Below are 22,737 nucleotides of genomic sequence, written 5' to 3'. Positions count from 1 at the left end.
TTCTCTTCCTGAGACTCCAGGTCACTTTGCAAAGGCCAGGTCCAGCTCTTCCATTGTGTGAAGTTTCCATGACCACTCAAAGGAGACAGAGCTCTTTCAGAATGGAAGCCCTTCGTATCTGTGACACTCCTTACTACCACTTGTCATTTGACTTTTCAAGTGCGTGTAATGTCCTGCCAATACTGGCAAGTCCTCTGATGGCGGAGGCTACTTCTTAGAGTTCACCTTGTTCACATCAAAGAATATACATATAAGAGTAACTGATATGGTAAGTTGATTCACTCACAGCCTTACACACACACACACACACACACACACACACATGAATGCACACCACAACTGACCTTTCATAAAAATTGGGAGGGTACTCTAGAAAGGGATGGCTCTACTACCTGTCGTGGGACAGTTTCAGCTGCTGGGTTTGTTGCTCGTGGGCGTTGATTAGCAGCTTTTTCAACAGCTCACACTGCTGGCTGAGGTGCAGGTCCCGGATTTCTTGCTCCTCTGCACTGTGGGTGTTGATCATTTCCGACCACTCCTTTGTGTGCTGTGCCACAATCTCTTTGACCTGTTTGGGGGAAAAGTGATGCCAAGTGGACTCCTCGTACATCAGATATGTGATTCATGCATTCAAATCCCTCTCACCAATTTACTTGGTAAATACCTAGACACCCACAACCTAAAAAAATAAGTATTAATCAATAAGAATCACAAAGCCAGTGGTTATAAAAACAATTCAATCACGTTGTCTCCAAATACTGAATGGTGACTTATATTTCACTCCCTAACTTGATCACATTCTGCCTTATCTGGGCCTTGAGCTCCTTGACCAAGTCGATCAGCATTCTCTTCACCTCGTGCTTCTCCAGCTTCACTGGTCACAGTTTGAACAGAGAGCTATGTGTTTCTTGTTCCTGGGCCAGGACTTGCCAAACCAACCCTAACAGACACCGGGGTGGAAATTCCTCCCCTCCTGGTATCCACGCTCTTGGTGATGTGGTTTGCTAGCTATTCTTGTCAGAAGCTGAGATCTGTTTCTCCATATCCTTTCATCTGGCTAACTGTGTGACCTGCTTTAGACTATGAGACAGCAGCAAATGTAATGCAAGCACAGGTTGGGAAAATGCTTACCCTTCTGCTATGCTTAAAATCTTGGGACTGCCCTGTGTCTGAGCCTGTGCTAGCTTGCTGAAACTTGGGAGATCACCGAGGAAAAAACAACCAGCAGCCAAACACCAGATGTGCAAGTCCGGCCCCCAACTTCTGCCTACCAGAGACATGTGAGTCCAGCTAAAATATGAACCTCCAGGTAGAGTACAATCCAAATTTCTAACCCACTGAATTGTGGGCTAGTAAGTAGAAGCTGTTGAAAGGCACAATTTGGCAGAGTTTATTATGCAGCAAAAGCCAACTGACATCATTACCAAAGTTTCTTCTTTCCTATTTAGGCAAAGCATCTAAAAATAATGGTATGTGGCACAAGCATTAATTCTTCAGCATTCCAGGAAAGAAAAGAGAATGAGAAAGTGGGAAGCAACTTCCCAAGACACATGGCTTGGTTTCCATGGACTTCAGGCTGTACAAATACACAGCAACATAGAGGACTTTCAGAACAGCATGTCTGGTTCATGCATAATGAGAACTATAGGTTTGGACGAAGAACTGCACATAGATCTATGGAGGCCGGTTGATTTGACCAAAGCTATCAATGGGAACTTTCTTTAAAGGTGTTGCCCACCCCCCTTAAAAAATCTATTATGGCTGGAAGAATTGTTTGTGTTCTTGAGTGGAACTTGGCACTCCATTCTCCAAATGTCCACAAATTTAATTAAGGTTTCTTGAGCTCCTATTCTCTGCTGTGTTTGGGGAAATCCAAGTAATTACGTTCATCTCTTAGGCAATCAAGTCTTGATTTTTTTCTCATCCAAAACTTCCATAGCAGTTGGAACAGAGTAAGACTCAACTCCTAATACCTCTAATGTTACTTATAGAGAAGTATATGCTGTAGATTTTATAGGGCAGTATGTTTTATATTTTATACAGTACTTCTTTTTATTTTCTTCATGTATTGCTTCATCTGATGCTTTAGAACAGGAATACAGGGTCATCTGGCCCATGGGCTGAATAAGGTATGCAAAATTATTTGGTCTGGCCATGCAAAGGCAACCACAGGTGGGGCTCTAAATTCAATAAACCTGTAGCAGGCTAAATTTTAAGTTCATTATTTTGTATGGCCTGTAAATGATGTTATAAGTATCCAAATGGCCCTTGGCAGACTGGGGGTACCCTATCCTGCCTAAGAGTTAGACATCATAAATACTGTTAGCATATTTCTAAAGACAAGACAAAAACAGATGTTCCCTTAAGTGGCTCTTCTCAAAACTAATGAGTTTTGGGAATTCACAAACCACAGGATCGCTCAACTGCCCAAGACTTGTGATTTCTGATTTTACTAGAAACTCCTTCTAAAAAAAATTATGAAGCATCTTCTGCAAGGCACTGCTATTAAAATGGACACTTTCTTACCTTAGATTTGTGATCTGATGTCAGTGTCTGAATTTTAATTTCTGTTTCTTTTTTCATTTCAAGACAATTACTTCCCCTGAAAATAGAAAACTGCAAATGAATGCCAGAAATTATAAATCTCCCCCATTCCTTTGTTACAAAGCTTTCTGATGAAGACAATATCTTCATCAAATATGAGATGCCATGGCTCATTGGGCAACATCAGTATTTCTGGTAATAGATTCATACCTTTCAAAATATTATCTGTATCATGATTACTCAATTCAACTACTCCACAAAGAAATGCTTTAGACCTAACAATTATTCCATTGTTAAGGGTCTGTTGACAGAGTTTCCATTTTGGTTCATCTTTTTCTTCCAGCCATTTTTCAGTTATTCAAGAAAATATTATTTGGGATGAAAAAGTGGAAAACAGGGCCTCAGCTTTGAAATTAATTTTTAATTCTTTCCTTTCGGTTTTAAAGCCAGATTTTTGTCTTTCAAACATGCCAGTGAGGGAGAAAATAGCATTTCTTGGCATCACAGGGTAATTTTGCTTCTTATTCTATCACGAGTAGGAAATATACACTAGGCAACTGCCCAGCAGCCATTACTGCTTATTTCCTGATTATGTTTTCCTTTTGGAATATCCATATTGTTGCTGAAACAAGAGCAGGTCATGAGCTTCTGTCTTCATGCATGCTCTGGTTTATTAAAGCCCAAATCAGAACGCTTCGTTATGTTATTGAAGAGTTGCTTGAGAAGAAGCATTGCTCTAAAAATGCAAGGGCTCTCATCACATCTATTCCTTGTCAGTGCCTGGCACTGAATATTTTCTTCCCTGCTCTCACTGAGCTTGTAGCAATGCTGAAATATTTCAGTGGCTTAATTCTACATAAAAATCTTCCACAAGGAAGTATTTTTTTCAATTATTTGTGAGTAAGATTTCTTTTTCACATCAGAACTAGTTACAATGAATTAAAAGATGGCAGGACCTTCGCTGAGGACCTTCCCTAAATCCTAACTAAGTTGACTGAGACCATGACCTGTTACAACATTGGTGTTTAAAATGAGTCTTGGGACCTGCATTGTGGCACAGTGGATAAAGCTACCACCTGCAATGCCAGCATCCCATATGGGCACTGGATTGAGTTCAGGCTGCTCCACTTACAATCTGACTCCCCGCTAATGACCAAGAAAAGCAGCAGGAGATGACTAAGTGTTTGGGACCCTGCCACCCACATGGGAGACCCAAATGAAGCTCCTGGCTCTTGGCTTCAGCTGGGAGCAGATGGAAGCAGAGGGAAGCAGATGGAAGATTTCTGTCTGTCTCTCCATCTTGCTGTATAATACTGATTTTCAAATAAATCTTTAAAACCATGAATGAGTCTCTTGTTTTCTAAGAATAATTTTTAAGAGTGAAAACTGAGACAACTCTAAGTTCATCCTTAGGCTACATGAACAACTGAATTGTGGGAAGACAAAACATAAAAAGGGAGAAAGCCTCCACAAGGAAATAAACAGTATTACCCCTTTTTCTTCATGGCTTTCTCTAGGATCTTCTCATGAGTCGACTTCTCTTTGTCATACTGCGCCACGATCTTGTCCACTTGGGTGCAGTGTAACTTCTGCATGGTGCTGTGCTCCTGAATGAGAAGAACTTGAGATTATGAGCTGGACTTGGAACATAGCTGATACACTTCACATTGTCTTGCATTCATCATTTTCACCAGTGTCAATCATTTCAAAGTCCTTTCTTCTACATGCATAGGACTGTGGGGAGCAGCCCGGACTAGACTGAGTTACTGGAATTAAGACTTATTCTATGCATCTGCTCTCCCACAATATCTGTGTCGTTCCTCCACGAAGAGGGGGAGCGACATAATGGTGCCATGACTCGGATAGGAAACTTAGGAGGGAAGAAATGACTCGGATAGGAAACCTAGCTCGGATAGGAAACCTAGGACGGATAGGAAACCTAGGAGGGAAAGAACGGGAAGAACTGGGAAAAATACCGGAGAGAGAGACTAGCAAACAGCCTAGGGAAAAGCCGGACGAAAAAGGTGCCGGAGGAAGCTGTTGAAAGCCTAGGCATAGATTCAGATACGGACTACGGGGGAAGCTGGGAGAAATCTCTAAGGTCGAAAGCGAAAGTGAAAGCTAGAACAAACAGACTCGGATACGGACTGTGGGGAGAGGCCAGGAGAAATGAGGGAGGAATATTGTTGGAGGAAAGTTTGGGGAAACATACCGGGTAGAGAAAAATGTTAGGGAAATTGAAGCCGTGGGGGGCAGGCCAAGGCGGACACGAAAGCCACTTTGGGGTTCTCAAGTTAGCCCGGGAATAGGGGGCGAAAAGTTGAAACCAGAAGCTGAAACGTAAGCCAGATTGGGATCCGTCTGATTAGCCCGGGGAGCAAAGGACGGGAAGCCAAATCGTGGGGCGGAGACGTATGCTGGGTTGAATTCGCCAGGCTAGCCCGGGGAACTTAGATTGAATGCTAGTGGCGGACACGTAAGCTACGCTGTGTTACTCGCGGAAGCCGCCGCGTGCAGAGAGAGCACGGGGCGTGAATAGATAGGGAACGGGGCTGGCGCGAGGCCGTGGTGCAGACGCGAAGGGCGTGGAGACCGCGGAGCGCGCGAAGCCAAGCCGCGCAAAGCCGGGAAGCTGCGCAGATGAGAGAGGCGCGGGCTGAAGCGGCTCAGAGCCGGAAAGCTGCCGAGAAGCAGCCTCGGGGCAGGCGCAGCCGGGAAGCCGCGGGGATAAGAGAAACAGAAGTTTAGAAGTAAAGTGAGAGAAATGGGAATGCTGGAAGATAGAAGTAAAATGGGAGAAATAGGAATGCCCGGAGATAGAGAAATAGAGAAATAGAAAGGCCTCCCTACAACACTGCAATGTGAGAGCTTGGATTCGGTCTGCCTGATTAAGTGAGGCGATGAGCACGATGAGCACCTGCGGCGGCTAGCAGCTTATGCGCCGCAGGTCACCGAAGACAGGCACGAATTAACATCAGTAAGGCCTCCCCACAAAAAGGCAATGAGAAGGCTTGGATTCGGTTTGCTTGATAGGGCTTGTAAGCCCCTGCAGGCTCGACCAGAGCATGCGCTGCAGGGCACCGAACACAGGCACGCATCAGCGCCTAAAAACCTCCTCACAACATGGCGAAGAGAGGACCCGGATTTGGTTTGCCTGATTGATAGGACTTGTAAGAGCCTGTGGCAACTCTAGCAAGTAGAGCAGAGTGTGTGCCGCGGGACACCGAAGACAGGCGCGTATCAACGCCAAAAAATAAAAAGAAAGGGGGATCTGTGGGGAGCAGCCCGGACTAGACTGAGTTACTGGAATTAAGACTTATTCTATGCATCTGCTCTCCCACAATATCTGTGTCGTTCCTCCACGAAGAGGGGGAGCGACATAGGACAATGTTTCCTTACAGTTTCCACCCATTCACCTCTGTTATGCTCTTAGAGACCTAACTAGTCTACATTGGTCCTCAAACACTCAACTTCAATCACCATTTTTTCCTTTCTTTTACATGCTTAATATACCTATTGATCATGTGGTGTGCTTTCCAAACACCTGGCACATTTTGGAAAGTCTTGAATACCATCACTACACGAGTGGAACTGTGGCTGTTACCATTAGCTGAATTTCAATCCACATCACTTGATATTGTTACTAACTCCATTATCTAGATGCATTCATGAGGATGACTAGGGAGTTCAGGAGCTCTGGTCTTTGGTTTAACAGATATTTAAAATATTTTTTTAAGCTGCTTCATTTAATTGCTGAAATTAGAAATACAAGAATACTTTGAAAATAGCTATTTCTTTATAAACATTATTTCCTCCTGAACAACTAAAAAGATATTTGGCCATGGCAAGAGACTTATATGAAACTGGATGTCTTTGGCTGTTCAGCCTCCCAAACACAGAGGAAATCAATACAGAGGAAATCAACTTTATCAGTTTCATAATTAACTTTATTACTTGATGTGAAAGCCTAATCTTACTCTTGAGAAACTTAGAGAAATAGGATGGCATTTATAACTACAGTAGATGTTTTTCAGGTTATATAGCTATACTCACAGTCATATTTACTTTTGCTTACTTAAAACAAAAAAGTAAGTGATTTAATTTAAAAATATTAATTTTCTTCCTAAGGCAGGCTTGATCGACCAAATTGAATGAATGAATTCCTTCAGAGGATTTCATAAAATACAGCAGTACTCCAAAAGTTTCTTGGAAAATGTATATTATGAAAAAAACTACGTATCGATTTAAAATTTTTTTGCAACAAAATAAATTTATCTCTTAATTCAATTTTCTATGAATCTTTTGAAGAATTTATATATATATATATATATATAAATGAGGAAATGATTATGAATTTCTCCAAGACTTCCCAGCTCTGTTTGTTAGTGCAAATTCAACACAGGACTTGATCTACCATTCATTTATACATACCTGCTTCAGAAATGCACTGATGCACAAGGCCTCAGTGTTCCTCACATTGGGAAAGAGAGTGGAGGTGGGTGATGCTGAATGGAACGATTCCTGGAATGGGAACTAATAACAAGTCCAAAAGTGATGCTCTAATGGTGTGAACTTGAGGTCAGGGAAAAACAATATCTTGCTTAATCTGTAGTTGGAACACTCTATAGATCTAGATATGAGTATTATCAATGTCTGTGCACTTCGTGCCATAAACACACTTTGTTCAGAGCACATGCAACATTGCATTGAGTCAAGGAGATGGGTTCGTCAGTCTTGTATCCTACAAAAGGTCACTTAACTTTATTAGAAGTTGTTCATCTTTAGGTAATTGATACATTATTCCTACTTCAGAGGGTAGTCAGGGTTAAAAATAAGTCTGCTACAAATCACATTTCAACTACTTGTTATACCTTATTCAAGATACAGTGACATACAAGCCTACATAAATTATTCAATACCCATGATAATATAAGGAGAGTGTGCTGGTACATTAATTAAATCAATAAACCTTTATTCCAAGCTTGATCGACTGCCCCAGGAATAGAGAACGCACAGATGTATCCCTGAATATATTTAATTACTCTTGCAATGTCTTGGAGGGTCAAGGACTAGTACAAAAATGCCCCATTCCTGGTCTTCTTTCTAAGATTTAGAAATCATCATGCTTGTCTAGCACATGCATGGACAAATAAATAAGGGACTTCCTCCAAGTCTCAAAATAGAGGTGTAGCATTCCTATGTCTCTCATAAATATCACTGTGGTAAAAGACAATGCCCTATGTACCTGGGTTCCTGCCACCCATGTGAGTGATCTCTAGATGGAATCCCTGGCTCCTGGCTTTGGCCTGGTACAGCTGTCGTGGGCATTGGGGGAGAGAATCAGCAGATGGAATTTCTCTCTGTCTCTGCCTCTCTTTCTCTTTCCCTATCAAATAAATAATTTTTTTAAAAAAATCATTGAAAGCACAGGAAACATAAAAGCTTTGAGCTTGGAAATAAGCTGACACAAATAGTTTCATAAAAAATAGTCTAGGGAACCTTAGTAACCTAATTAGATACAAGGAATGAGGCTGTACCATGAAGTTGCTCATGACAGATTCAACTCCATGAGATAATGCTTTACAAGGACTGGGCAAATCTTAGTGTACCAGCAACTTGGCACAAAAGCAGGTATGAAGTAAATGCTCAATAAACAAGAGTGTTTGTTGCATGAATGAAAAATAAGCAATGGGAAAGTAGTAAGAGAACTTGGATTCACAGCTCAGTCCATAATTAGCCAACTAATCATGAGTAACACATGTGAATCTTTGCAGGTCTCAATTTCTTTACTAGAAGAATGAGCAACATACCTTTGCCTAATCTCATGGATGAGTTGTTTACGAGCTGCAAAGTGACTTGTTGTATATAGGAATAACTGGAAAAACTTAAAGTATACAGAATTAAAATGACTACAGTGGAGTGGGTGTTGTGGCTCAGCAAGTTAAGCCACTGCTTCGGATGCCTGCATCCCCTATCAGAGTGCAGGAATGGAGCCCTACTCACTGGCTTCTAATCCAGCTTCCTGGTAATGCATTTGAAAAGGAAGCAGATGATTGTCTAATGGTTTGGGTTCCCATCACCCCAGCAGGAGATCTGGATGGAGTTCCTGGCTCCAGGCTACAGTCTGGCCCAGCCTTGGCTATTGTGGGGACATTTAGGGAATGAATTACTGGATGGAAGATTGTTTTCTCTCTCTCTTTCTGTTTTTCTACTTTTCCAATAAAAGTAATTAAATTTTTTTATTAAAATAATTACAGTACTGGAGTGCTGGTTTGAGTCTCCACTGTTCTGCTTCCTGATAATGCTCCTGGGGTACCACAGATGATGGCCTACATGCTTGGATTCCTGTCACCCACACAGAAGATCTGGATGGAGTTCTTCGATCCTGGCTTTGGGCTGGCCTGTCTCTGGCTGTTGTGGGCATTTGGGAGTGAATAGTGAATGAAAGCTCTCTTTCTTTTCCATATCTCCCTCTCTGTCAAATAAAAACAAATAATTAAAACAAACAAATAAAAAAAATCTTTCAAATAAAATAGACAATACCATCTTAGTTTTTAAAAATAAATAAAAGTAATACAAATGGTAACAAAAACCAGTCCTAAAAATTGTATGTTTCTCTCTGTGCTAAAAACCCCATCCCTGGGTGGTAGGCAGTGTTTACTGAACCGTTTCAAGATAATGTGGCTCCCAGACAATATTTTTTTAGGAAAGGAATGAGGATCCCACTGATAGACATATGACTCCAGTGAAGCCCCAGACTCCTGTTCTGTGAAATTAAGAGGGTAGGAAATGCTAAGCCCATTTTACCTATTAAAAACTCCATCACTGATTTTACTCTTTGAGTCTTTAGTTAAAATCAAAAGAAACAATGGAATAATTTTTTTATTCAGGGAAAGAGTACCAAAATTAAATGTAGTGACTTAAAGTCCTTAAAGTCAATCATAACTGAGACATTTTGGGGGAAAAAAAGTACAGCTTTTTGCAGAACTTGTATGTGAGTTTAGCATCCCCAACCCAAAAACCTGAAATCTAAAATATAAAGTGCTCCAAATCCACACATCTTTGAGCAGTGTCAGGACACCACAGGTGATGCTTTCTGGTAGTTTTTATGTATACAAACTACGTTCATATACAAAATTGTTTAAAATATTGTCTAAAATTACTTTCAGGCTGCGTGTATATGCTATATATGAAACACAAATGAATTTCATATTTAGACTTGAGTCTCATTACCAATATATATCATTATGTAGAGGCAAATATTCTGAAATATAAAAAAGAAAAAATGCAAATCCAAAACATTTCTGGTTGCATCCATTTTGGATAAGGGAAATTACTTCGTATTGAAATTAAGATTGAATTCTGCTTCTTTTGGGGAAAACTGCTGTTCCAACTCATTCTTGCCATTGTGACAGTGGGTGTGAATTACAGTTTGAGTGCATTGTGTCTGCTCAGCACGTGACTCTTATTATAAACGAAAATGCACTCTGTGCTGGGCTGGTGCTGTGGCACAATGCGTTAAGCTACTGCCTGTGACACCAGCATCCCATATGGGTGCTTGTTTGAGTCCTGGATGCTCTATTTCCAATCCAGCTCCCTGCAAATGCATCTGAGAAAGTAGCAGAAGATGGCTCAAGTCTTTGGGCCCTGCACCCAAGTAGGCGACCCAGATGGTGTTCCATGCTCCTGGCTTTGGCCTGGCCCAGCTCCAATTGTTGGGGCCATTTGAGGAGTGAATCAGTGGATGGAAGATCTCTTGCTCCTGCTTCCCTCCTACCTCCACTCTGTAACTGTCTTTCAAATAAATAAATAAATCTAAAAAAAAAAATGGATTCTATGAGTAGCTGCTATGTCTTTGCCCCTCCCACTTCCTAATAAAATCTGTCCTTAAGGTTTGTTTGTTTTTAAAGATTTATTTATTTATAGAGTTACAGAGAGGCAGAGGCAGAGAGAGAAAGAGAGAAGTCTTTCATCTGCTGGTTCATTTCCCAAATGGCTGCAACAGTTGGAGCTGTGCCCATCTGAAGCCAGCAGCCAGGAGCCTCCTCAGGGTCTCCCACACAGGTGCAGGGGCCCAATGACTTGGACCATCTTCTACTGCTCTCCCGGCCATAGTAGAGAGCTGGATCGGAAGTGCAGCAGCCAGGACACATATGGGATGCCGGCACCGCAGACAGCAGCTTTTCCTGCTATACCACAGCAGCAACCCCTGTTCTTAAGGTTTTAGCATGAATTAAAACCGATGGGTTTAACATCAGTCTTAGTGTTATCAGCTTAACTGTGTGCATAGCACAGAATACATTTCTCATTAGTAGCTTTCCTGAAATTCCAAATATTAGTAGGTTTCTCAGACATTTTATATGATTCTGTGCAGGTTGATGCTACAAACTTGTAGCCAAAGGTCTGCATCCAGGCTACAGATGTAGATCTCAGCTTCTAACGGTTTGCTTTCTGGTCTACATAGTGTTTCAAGAAGATACTGAATTAGGGTCCAATATTAAAATACCAGGAAATTTGTGTAAGATTTCAGATTTTGTGATTTTCCTTTAGACAACACAGCTGGTTTATACACTATAAGGCACCAACAGTGAGTGCTGAGTCTCACTTGTTCTTTGGACAAGAATGAGGGTGTCCCATTTTTCTGGAGTCTAGATATATCCAACTTTCCGCTGTTCAAATGCTTGGCTCCTGTAGGAATTTGAATTGTTATTCTTCCTCTAACATGTTCCTGGGACTACTTAGCACACATTGTGTTTTAATTTTTTTTTTCTCTCTAAGGATATGGCCACACTGGACAACTGGAAAGTATGGCTGGGAGCCGGAGTTGTGACATAGTGGATGAGTCCCAGCTGTCCCACTTCCTAATGGCCTAGGAAAGCATAAGATGGCCCAAGTGCTTGTCCCCTGCCACCCACTGAAGCTCTTGTCTCCTTTTTGGCTCTTGGCTTCAACCTTGCCCAGTTCTAGCTGTTGTTGCCATTTGGGGAGAGAACCCATGGATGGAAGAACTCTCTCTCTCTGTCTCTCCCTCTCTCTCTCTGTAACTTTAATGTTCAAATAAATAAATAAACCTTGAAGAAAAAAGAGAAAGATAAAGAAAAGAATTCTTATTTGCTAAGGAAAGTAATCCTAGTTCTGGACCCCAATGACTCATGTGGGAGGGTGACAGCTCTGTGTTTTTCAGTGTCTCAACTAACGGGCTCTTGGAAACCATTCCCTAAGTTTCCACTTCAAACTGAAAAGTAGTTTTAGAAAGTGAGACACAAGTAGAAGTCTGATTGCCTACTATATTCAGAGAGCTGAAAGCAATTTACTATTACCATTTTCCAAGAAATAAGATATTGTCACAAGTACCTGGATCTCACTGGGGCTCACATGATCATTACCCCTATCTTTCCTTACCCATACACTCACAACAATCACAAGTCTATTTCTACATTTCTCTTTTGCAAATGGCAGATTCTCCTAATCAATCATTTCTTCTCTATTCTGTATCAAACTTTCATACTTGCAAGTAAGCTATCTTTTGGACTATATCTTTTAAAGCACTGAGATTTAGGCTATGGATTCTCTGCTTCCTGTTAGGTCTAGGAAGAAGAATTATTTATTGAGGCTATAATGTAAGAGCTGAGATTTGCCTGCAGTCACCAAACAAGAAGTAAGCAGTGATCCCTGCTCTTAGCTACTAAGTGCCAAGGTTGGAGCATGGGCACAGTTGGGAGGGTGCACTCTGGGCCACCTTTCTTCCTTGATAGGTAATTTGATGACCAAGGCCTAGGGGTGGCAAAACTACCCATTTTAGGTAGCTTCAAAACTGTTACAAGAGAGTTGTAGATATCATTTCACAGAAAAGCTGGGAGAACTTATTCTCACTGTAGCTTGATAAATGGTAAAGCTTTTATTTCTTATGGAGGCCTGATCTTCATCTTGCAAGCAATTAGTAGGGTTTCTGGTTTCTGATAATGTGCAGGGAAACAGAAGAGTGCTAAATAACGTGCCTCAAGAAACAGTTCTCAAACTTTTTGCAAGCACACGAAAGGAGCTTATTCCAAATGTATTTCCTAGAACTCTCTGCAGGAGATTATAACTAAGTCTTATAAGGGAACAAGACTTTGTGTTTTTATGACACCTAGAGATTTGTGCCCAGTTAAGCTCATGATTGCTCTTAAAAACCTGTAACTGAGACCATCAGGATGATGGTGTGTGGAGAGAAGGAAAACTAACGTGGGAAAATTCACAGGCAGCTGAATATGGTGGCTGCAGGCTTGAGTTTGACGGAATGAATTTGGTTTAAATTCTGGACCTACCTTCAAAAACTAGGTGACTTAGACCACTTGAGTTTCTGTTAAGTATAAATTATCTCAGCTGTGAAATCGTTGGTTGACTGAAACAAGGGCCACAGTTACAATCCTGCCTACTCATATATCCATCCTGCTGTGCAGTGTGACTTTGTCACCTGTCAAGAAGTAGAGTCCTCATCTCTTGAGCCTGTCCAAGACTTATGACTTGTGTTAGCCAACAGAATGAGGTGGGAGTGTGCTGGGTCCAACCTGAAGCCTCAAGAAATCTGGCATGCTCTGTATGGTGTCTTGGGACCTCTGCCATGTGAACAAACCTGGAGTAGCCTGCTGGGAGACGAGACCACATGAACCAAGAGGAAGTGGGTTGGCAGAGGTCTTTCTACGTCACCCAGCTCCCTATCTGCTTACTGCCTGCCAACCTGGGAGAGACAGCAGATGCCTGATTGAACCTAGCTGAGATCAGAAGAATCACTCAGCTGGACCCAGCCCAAGCTGCTGGCCCACAAAATGACAAGACAAATAAATGGCTGTTTTACGTCAGGACATTTGCATGGTGGTTTGTTACCCAGCAAAAGCTAACTGATACAAGTTTGTTCAGTTATAGACCTGCTTTATATAATTGTCACAAGAATACCTAAGAGCAAGTACTTCAGTAAACATCAATATGTATTAGTATTAACATTTTAAAAACATCAACAGACCTAGCATTGCAGTATCTTATATCTAAGAGCTGAGTTTGAGTCCCAACTGCTCTACTTCCCATCCAGTTTCCTGCAAATGCACCTAGGAAGGCAGTGGAGAATGGTCCAAGTACTTCAGCAGCTGCCACTCATGTGAGAGTTTCAGATGGAGTTTCTGGCTCCTGGTTTCAGTCTACCCCAACCCTAGCTGTTGAGGCCACTTGGGGAGTGGAAGCGAATGGAAGACACCCCCTACCCCGTCTCTCTCTCTCTGTCTCTCTCTCTCTCTCTCCCTGCCTCTCTTTCCCCTCTGTCTCTCCCTCTGTAACTTTGCCTTTTGAATAAATGAATGAATAAAAACAATGACATGGGCTGGCATTGTAGTGCAGCGTAAGCCACCACTTGAGACCCAAGTACCAATGTGGGAGATCTGGATGGAATTCCAGGCTGCTGGTTTCAAACTGGCCCAGACCAAGTTGTTGCAGTCATTCAAGGAGTGAATCAATAGGGGAGGGTTTCCATCTCCCTCCCTCCCTCTGTCACTCTGCCTTTGAAATAAAATAAATTATTTTTAAAAAATACTGACAGAAAAATTAACATTAGGATAAACAATATCAAATCGAGATTAGGCACCAAGAGTGTCAAATGATAATAGACTGACTGCATCCTACTATCATCCATTGTTTTCGTCTTTCAGTTTATGAGATAGGCATGACAGTAGAGGGGGCCTTGGTATATAGGAGGCACATACATATTCATATATATTCTTAACCTTAGAAGTTGGCTTGGAAGAAAGAGTGGGAGAAGTAGGGAAACGTAGGTTGAAAAAAATTACAGAATGTCTATGGACAAGAAGGTATAATTAACAGAAAACAATTACTTGCAAAGCCTTTGTATCATTAAAATAGGCAAAAAAAAAAAAACCCTCTTTCATAATAAAAGTTGAAATGTGGTAAATTGTAAAAGATATGAGTGTGAGAAGTAGACAAATGGATCTTGTAACCAGCATCAACTAGTGGTAATACACTGGGCAAAAGACTCATCTCTCAAAATTTCATTTTATTCATGTCCCATGTGCAGAGAGTACTACTTAGGCTTCAGGGATTCTGTGATAATTTGAGCATGTATATAAAATGTGTGACACAAAAGTATCACTCCAAAAGTGCTAGCTTTATTATTAGTTTTATTTAAGAGATTCTAGAATTCAGATTTCATAAACCATATTGTCAAATCAACCTGAATCAAAAAGTGAGGCCCTGTGTATTTTTTAAAGATTTATTTATTCTATTTGACAGGCAGAGCTACAGAGAGAGCGACAGAGAGACACAGGGAGAGAGAGAGGTCTTCCATCTGCTGGTTCATTCCCAAATAGCCATGATGGCCAGAGCTGGGCCAGTCTGAAGCCAGGAGCCAGGAACTTCTGGGTCTTCCGTGTGGGTGCAGAGGCCCAAGTACTTGCATCATCCTCTGCTGCTTTCCCAGGCCATAGCAGACAGCTGGATGGGAAATGGAGCAGCCAGGACTCAAACCAGCACCTGTATAGGACAACAGTGCCGCAGGCAGTGGCTCTTCCCACTACATCACAGTGCTAGCCCCCATGTATTAATGTAGGAGATGAAATTCATTCCTAAGCTTATAATTACACACATGTGACTTAAATTTCCAAGGTGCACGAGGATATGAAGAAAGCAGCAAAATGAATCTGTGTGCTTAGAAATGCTTCTGAAAAGCACCCAAAGGCAATGGGTGAGGACTACATACTGTACTGCAGCAATTTACCTCTGTTTCTTGACTTCAGGCATTTTGAAGGCTAACGCTTCTTCCAAAAAATGCATACTAAAGCTGTTATGAAAGTCCAGACAAATTCAGATGGTACAAGTTAGACACTATTATAATGTGGGGGTGCCAAAAGAATTCTAAGCTGTTTTCTGAAAATAAAGTTGGATTCATCCAGCCTTGTGGGATTTACTAGTTAGTGAAGGACAGGAATGTCTCCCTGCCAACCAGAGAAAAGACTGATAGAATGAAGAACAAGACATCTGGAAGTGCAGGGGGAAAGCTACCAAAACCAATTCTAGACTATCTCACAGAAAACTCTTTCCCCCTCTTGACCACCTTTCTGATTATCCAGGTAGACCTACTAATTGACTCGATTCAGTTTAGACTGCTTGTCTCACGGTGTTTAGACAAGGAAAGCCACAAAAACTCTGCTCTGTGTGATGGAAGTTGAGTTCTAAAGAACCAAGGCACATCCCTCCTTAGTAATGTTCCAGGTAACCTGTGGGTGGACGATGTCCACAGTAGATGCAGAAATTCCTTAACATCCCATCTGTAGACACTGCATTTGACCCAATAGAGGGAACTCGTTCACTTGGTGAAGCATCCAATATTCTACGTAGAATAGTGCACTGAGTATTGGTTCTGGACTCAGATGATTTGCTGCTTTCTAACTCTGGGACATTACTTACATTACTTAACCTTACTAATCCTTAGTGTTCTCATATACAACATGAGGACTTCAGGAGGATTCCCCTTATATGGTAGAGCATATTAAATGGGACAGTACATGATAAGTGCTCAGCACAGCATCTAGAAAAATACCAGGCATGCGAAATTTCTAGCTACTGTTATTGTTATTATTATCTGTCAAAATACATTTCCTGGTCATGCCTCATGTAAATACTAAATGAGGCCAAAAAATTTACATTTCCAAATAAGCCCAAAGGCCACTGAAGTGCCTGCCCAATGAGAGATCCAATTTAAATGCAAGGAAAATCTGTTAGGTAATGCCGTGGCATATGGACACAGCTCCATTCCTAATCATTAGTCCTTTAAGTTGCATTTGCTCCTATTTCCTTTTCTCTCTCTTTTCTGGCACCTTTCCATATTCCAGCTTGCTGCCCATAAACCATACAACTGAAATTCCTAATTTAAGTAGCTCTATATCCAATAGCTTCATACTTAGAAAAATCTGTGGCAAGTATTCCTGTTGAGCAATGAAAGCGATTCAATTGAAACTCATGAAACTTAGGAAGAGCTAGTCTTTGAAGTGATCTCTCTATCAGCAAATCCACTAAGCCAACAGTTTATTACTAGGCCAAGATTAGACCCAACTCATCAAAGAAGCACAACAGCTAGAGCAGTGATGGGAGAGCAGGCAAGGCTGTGCTCTCGCTATCTGGCATGACTCCACGGTACATCGCTCCAGTCGAGCTCTGCATGACATGCTTTGGTGTGTGAGGCTTGGGTCAGAGTACAAAGAAGTGGGAATGCATGATTAGTAGAAAAGAACTCAGAGGTCTTTTTAAACTAAGAAAATTTCTCTTTGTCTCGTTGCCCTTCATGGAAGAAGACACACATTATCCTTCCAACAGCAGCAGATGTTGTTTTTTGTTTTAGGAAGGAAAGAGATGCTGCCGCGTTTTTCTCTTTTCTCTTTCAGAGGAAACAGGAAAGAAAAAAATTTTTTTGAGTGCTTTTCAACCTAGAGGAGAATTCCTGGGGCTACCTCCTGCTGTTCTCTTAAATTTGCACCTAACTCTTATAATTTCCCAAAATCACTGTCAAAAATGTTTCTTATAGGTAAAAAGGAAAAACAAATACATTTCAGAAGTAGGACACTGGACGAGGTTTACATAATGGAGAAAAAGCTAGCGCTCAGAGCCTGCTATCATCTCCTTCTACATACTGGCTGTGCCAAACTATTTGACAAGAGTCCTAAAGAATTCGGGAACTGAGTGTTAAGATTGTGAGCTACTCTTTAGTAGACAGGCTATCACCCATTATTTTATATAATGTCATTTTATTAGTGGGAGAATTTTTAAATGGGTGCAGTTTGGTAATGCTTTTGAAATAATTGTTGGAAATGTGGACTACAAATCAGCGACAACAATCCCAAACAGACGGCACTTTTCCATTCCATTGCTAACCAGTTAAAATGAAGGTATCACAACCCAGTTGGCTAGTATTAGTGCCTAAGTAGTATTTTGGGTATGAATGACTTATCAGTATAAAACACAAAACAGTAGTTGTAGGTTTTCATCAGAGAAGTAAAAGTAAAAAACAAATAGGCAAAATAACACACACACACACACACACACATGCACACACACACTCAGAGGCATACACAAAGCACTGTACCTTTGCATGTTTCTTCTTTAAAGAACTTAGCTCCTTCTGTTGTTTCTTTAAGTGCTTCAAGTAAGCCTTGGGGAAAAAAGATGATCAAAATAAGTTTTCAGTAGTCATAATCCAGACACTTGGTGTTACAGGAGTGTTCGCAAAATGACTGAACAATTTTACCTTCATCTGCTTCAAATCTTCTATTCTCACTTGAGGGATGAGTTCAATACCTAAAAGAAGAAGAAGTCACTTGCTAAAAATTAGAGTAACTGATAATATAAAAATCAGTTTTGAAATCTCATCTAGGGGAGATCCAAGATGGCAGAATAGGGAAGGAGCTTACTGCTCTAGTCTAAGGGAAGATAAGATTAAAAGAAGTGGAGAGAGTATAGCCTCAGGGAAGAGTTAGGGAGAAAATGGCAGAGGAAACTTTATGCAAATTAGGGGGGAAGAGTGGACCTCTGAGGAGGGTGTGGGCATGCACAACTCAGGACCCCAGCAGCTGAGAAGCTCAGCACCAGTTCTGGAGTGAGGTAGGACCAGACTGCAACAGCTCAAGCCACTGGTGATAAAGCTGTAGGAAAAGCTCGGTGTGGGCCTGGCTTGGAGCCTTGTGGGGGGCAGTATACCTGCCAAACTGGAGGAAAAAAAGTGGGGGACACATTTCTCCCTGACCACCCTGTCCCAGCACCCAGCACCCTGTAACAAGTCAAGAGAGGGCAGGTGCCATTTTGGACATATGTAATAGATGCGCCAGCTCGTGTCTGTGCACCCAACAACCAGCCAAGCGGAGACACCTGAGTCTGGCAGAAAGAACTGACAGGAGGCTGGGCAATCATGACTGTGGGAGGCTTGTGTCCCAGGACTGTGAAAACACTGTGGGTGCGTGGGAGGGCTCAGGGTATGGCTTGGACTTTGGGCAGTCACTGTGGGCCACTCCACATGCTTGGGGATCCCTGATTCCCTGGTGAAGGTCATTGCTGTGGGATCTGTGCTGACACCAAGGACTGTACAGATCCTTTGTGTAGTTCCTGGGGCAATGCAGATGAATATTGTAACAACTGGGGCTAGCACCCAGGCACCAGTTTCCTTTGAGGAGAGGGGGTGAGCATGAGACTAGGTGAACAGAGCAGAATAAACCTCCCTTCTGTTTTTTTTTTTTTTTTTTTTTTTAAAAAAAAAGAGAAGATTTACCATGCCCAACCTGGTGTCACCTTGGACACTCCCTTCACCCTGGAGCACTGAACAGGGCTCCCTGGCCACACCCACCACACATCTCTGGTTTTTTGAAAAAAATAAACAAAATTGACAAACCATTGGCACAACAAAAAAAAAAAAATGGAGGGGGGAGAGAAGACCCAAATCAATAAAAGTAGAGATGAAAAAGGAAATGTAACAACAGACACCACAGATTTAAAAAGAATCATCAGAAACCACTACAAAGAATTGTATGCCAACAAACCAGGAAACCTAGAGAAAATGGACAGATCCCTGGACACATACAATCTACCTAAAGTGAGTCATGAAGACACAGGAAACCTAAACAGACCAATAACCACGAGAGAAATTGAATCTGTAATAAAGACCCTCCCAACAAAGAAAAGCCAAGGACCAGTTGGCTTCATCACTGACTTCTACCAGACATTTAAAGAAGAACTAACTCCAATTCTTCTCAAATCATTCAAAACAATTGAAAGGGAGGGGATCTTCCCAAATGTTTTCTATGAAGCCAAAATTATCTTAATTCCTAAACCTGAAAAAGATGCAACAGAGAAAGAGAACTACAGACCAATTTCCCTGATGAACATAGATGCAAAAATCCTCAACAAAATTCTAGCCAATTGAATCCAACAACACATCAGAAAGATCATTCATCTGGACCAAGTGAGATTCATCACTGGTATGCAGGAATGGTTCATCATTTGTGAATCAATCAATTTAATATATAATATTAACAAATTGAAGAAAAAACCATATGATTATCTCAATAGATGCAGAGAAATCACTTGATGAAATACAATGCTCTTTATGATTAAAACTCTAAGAAAATTGGGTATAAAAGGAACAGTTCTCAACACAATTAAGGCAAGTTATGGCAAACTAACAGCCAGTGTCCTATTAAATGGGGAAAAGTTGGAAGCATTCCCACTGAGATCTGGAACCAGACAAGGATGCCCACTCTCACCAATGCTATTCAATATAGTCCTGGAATTTTTTTTTTTTTTTTTTTTTTTTTTTTTAATTTTTGATAGGCAGAGTGGACAGTGAGAGAGAGAGACAGAGAGAAAGGTCTTCCTTTGCCGTTGGTTCACCCTCCAATGGCCGCCGCTGCAGCCGGCGCACCGCGCTGATCCGATGGCAGGAGCCAGGATCCAGGTGCTTTTCCTGGTCTCCCATGGGGTGCAGGGCCCAAGCACCTGGGCCATCCTCCACTGCACTCCCGGGCCATAGCAGAGAGCTGGCCTGGAAGAGGGGCAACCGGGACAGAATCCGGCGCCCCGACCGGGACTAGAACCCGGTGTGCCGGCGCCGCAAGGTGGAGGATTAGCCTATTGAGCCACGGCGCCGGCTTAGTCCTGGAATTTTTAGCTAGAATTATTAGGCAAGAAAAAGGAATCAAAGAAATACAAATTGGGAAGGAGGAATTCAAACTATCCCTATTGGTTGATGACATGACTATGTATATATATATATTGGGGATCCAAGAGACTCCACCTAGAGACAATTGGAACAAAGAAGAGTTTGGTAAAGCAGCAAGATATAAAATCAAAACACAAAAACAACAGCCTTTGCATGCACAGACAATACTACAGCTGAGAAGGAACTTTTAAGCTCAATCCCATGCACAATAGCTACCAAAAAAATCAAATACCTTGGAATAAATTTAACCATGGAAGTCAAAGATCTCTACAATGAGAATCACAAAACATTAAAGAAAGAAACAGAAGATACAAAAAAGTGGAAAAATTTCCATGTTCATGGATTGGAATAATAAATATCATCAAAATGTCCATTCTTCCAAAAGCAATTTACAGATTCATCAGTGTAATACCAATCAAAATACTAGACATTCTTCTCAGATCTAGAAAAAATGATGCTGAAACTCAATGGAACACAAGAGACCTGAATAGCTAAAGCAATTTTATACAACAAAAACAAAGCCAGAAGCATCACAATATCAGATTTCAAGACATACTAGAAAGCAGTTATAATCAAAATAGCCTGGTACTGATACAAAACAGATGGATAGGCCAATGGAACAGAATAGAAACACCAGAAATCAATCCATGCATCTTCAACAAACTTATCTTTGACAAAGGAGCTAAATATCAATCCCTGGAGCAAGGACAGACTCTTCAACAAATGGTGCTGGGAAAACTGGATCTCCACATGCAGAAATATGAGGCAAGATCCCTACCTTACACAAAAATTCACTCAGAATGGATTAAACCTAAATCTATGACCTGACACCAATCAAACTATTAAAGAACATTGGGAAAATTGTGCAAGACATTGGCAAATGCAAAGAGTTCTTAGAAAAAAACCCCAGAGGTATGTGCAATCAAAGACAAAATTGACAAATGGGATTACATCAAATTGAGAAGATTCTGCACTGCAAAAGAAGCACTCAGCAAAGTGAAGAGGCAACCAACAGAATGGGAGAAATTATTTGCAAACTATACAACTGATAAAGGACTAATAACCAGAATATGTAAAGAGATTAAGAAACCCAATAACAACAATACAGACAACCCAGTTAAGAAATTGGCAGAGGACTTAAACAAGCATTTTTTCAAAGGAAGAAATCCAATTGGCTAACAGATGAAAAAGTGCTCAAGATCACTAGCCATCAGGGAAATGTCAATCAAAACCACAATGAGGTTAGCCCAATTAGAATGGCTTCCATACAGAAATCAACAAACAACAAATGCTGGTGAGGATGTGGGGAAAAAGGTACCCTAACTCACTGCTGGTGGAAATGTAAACCAGTACAGCCACTATGGAAGACAGTATCTTCACAGTATGGAGATACCTACGAAATCTGAATATAGACCTACCATAGAACCCAGCCATCCCACTCCTGGAAACTTACCTAATGGAAATGAAACCAGCATATGAAAGAGTGATCTATACCCCTACATTTATTGCAGCTCAATTCACAATAGCTAAGATATGGAATCAACACAAATGCCCATCAACTGAAGACTGGATAAATAAATTATGGGATATATGCACCATGGAATACTACACCATGGTGAAAAAAATGAAATCCTGTCATTTCAAAAAAATGGGTGAAACTGGAAAACATCATACTTAGTGAAATAAGCCAGTTCCAAAAGTACAAATACCATATTTTCTCCCTGACCTGTGATAACTAATAGAGCACCTAAAAGGTAATCTATAGAAGTAAAATGACACTTTTGGGAAGCAGTGATTTTGAACAACCCTTGTCTCGATGCTGAGGAACAGTTTTTCCATACTATTTGTTGAACTCTTTACTTAACATAGAGTTAACTGTGTATGTATACATTTAATTGAAAATACATCTTAGTAAAAAACAAGAATGGGAATAGAAGAGGGAAGAGGAAGGAAAATGGGAGAGTGGGTGGGAGGGTGGGTACGGTGGGAAGAATCACCATGTTCCTAAAGTTGTAATTAGGAAATGTATGAAGTATATATTCCTTAAATAAAAGGTTTCTGAGAGAAAAAAAGAAATCTCATTTAAATACTTCAAAGTAGAATTCTATGTCATGTTATAGGTATAAATATTAATCTCTATTACAAAGCAACTGACTAGACAGCTGAAATGCTTAGTGTCTTGGGTCAGGTTCCCTGCAAGTAGAGCCCAAGAAGAAGACTCAAATACTCTTACCCAGGGCAGACTCTCAGGGCAAACCACTAGGAGAGTGAGGGGGTCAAAGGGACAAAGGAAGAAAGTGGGGTATATTTCCGGCTGAATTCCAGCCTCAGCCAGATCTTACTGAGAACTCTTTGGTGTAAATGGCACTCAAGAGCTATTCTGCCTTCATGAAAGGAGAGTGGACTTTGGCAACCCAGGGTTGAGCAGCTGAGAGCTCAGCGGTTTTACA

The 22,737-nt window shown here is 41.2% G+C and overlaps 1 protein-coding gene across 50 annotated transcripts in view; it reads right to left on the bottom strand.

The window, feature by feature from the left end:
- Positions 1–22,737, bottom strand: part of PLCB4 (phospholipase C beta 4) — a 440,816-nt gene that overhangs the window by 14,538 nt on the left and 403,541 nt on the right. For all 50 annotated transcript variants that reach the window (XM_089307289.1, XM_070052074.2, XM_089307288.1 and 47 more), the window contains 5 exons: positions 17,828–17,877; positions 17,666–17,731; positions 4,036–4,151; positions 2,527–2,602; positions 393–568 (listed from right to left, as the gene is read on the bottom strand). In XM_089307289.1, coding sequence (XP_089163415.1) covers positions 393–568; positions 2,527–2,602; positions 4,036–4,151; positions 17,666–17,731; positions 17,828–17,877 — 484 coding nt within the window. The remainder of the gene's footprint in view (positions 1–392; positions 569–2,526; positions 2,603–4,035; positions 4,152–17,665; positions 17,732–17,827; positions 17,878–22,737) is intronic.

The sequence above is a fragment of the Oryctolagus cuniculus genome, chromosome 11 (genome assembly GCF_051225735.1).
Source record: "Oryctolagus cuniculus isolate XC-2025 breed Fujian yellow rabbit chromosome 11, ASM5122573v1, whole genome shotgun sequence".
In the NCBI taxonomy this organism is placed as follows: domain Eukaryota; kingdom Metazoa; phylum Chordata; class Mammalia; order Lagomorpha; family Leporidae; genus Oryctolagus; species Oryctolagus cuniculus.
This window is presented reverse-complemented; position numbering and strand designations above follow the sequence as displayed.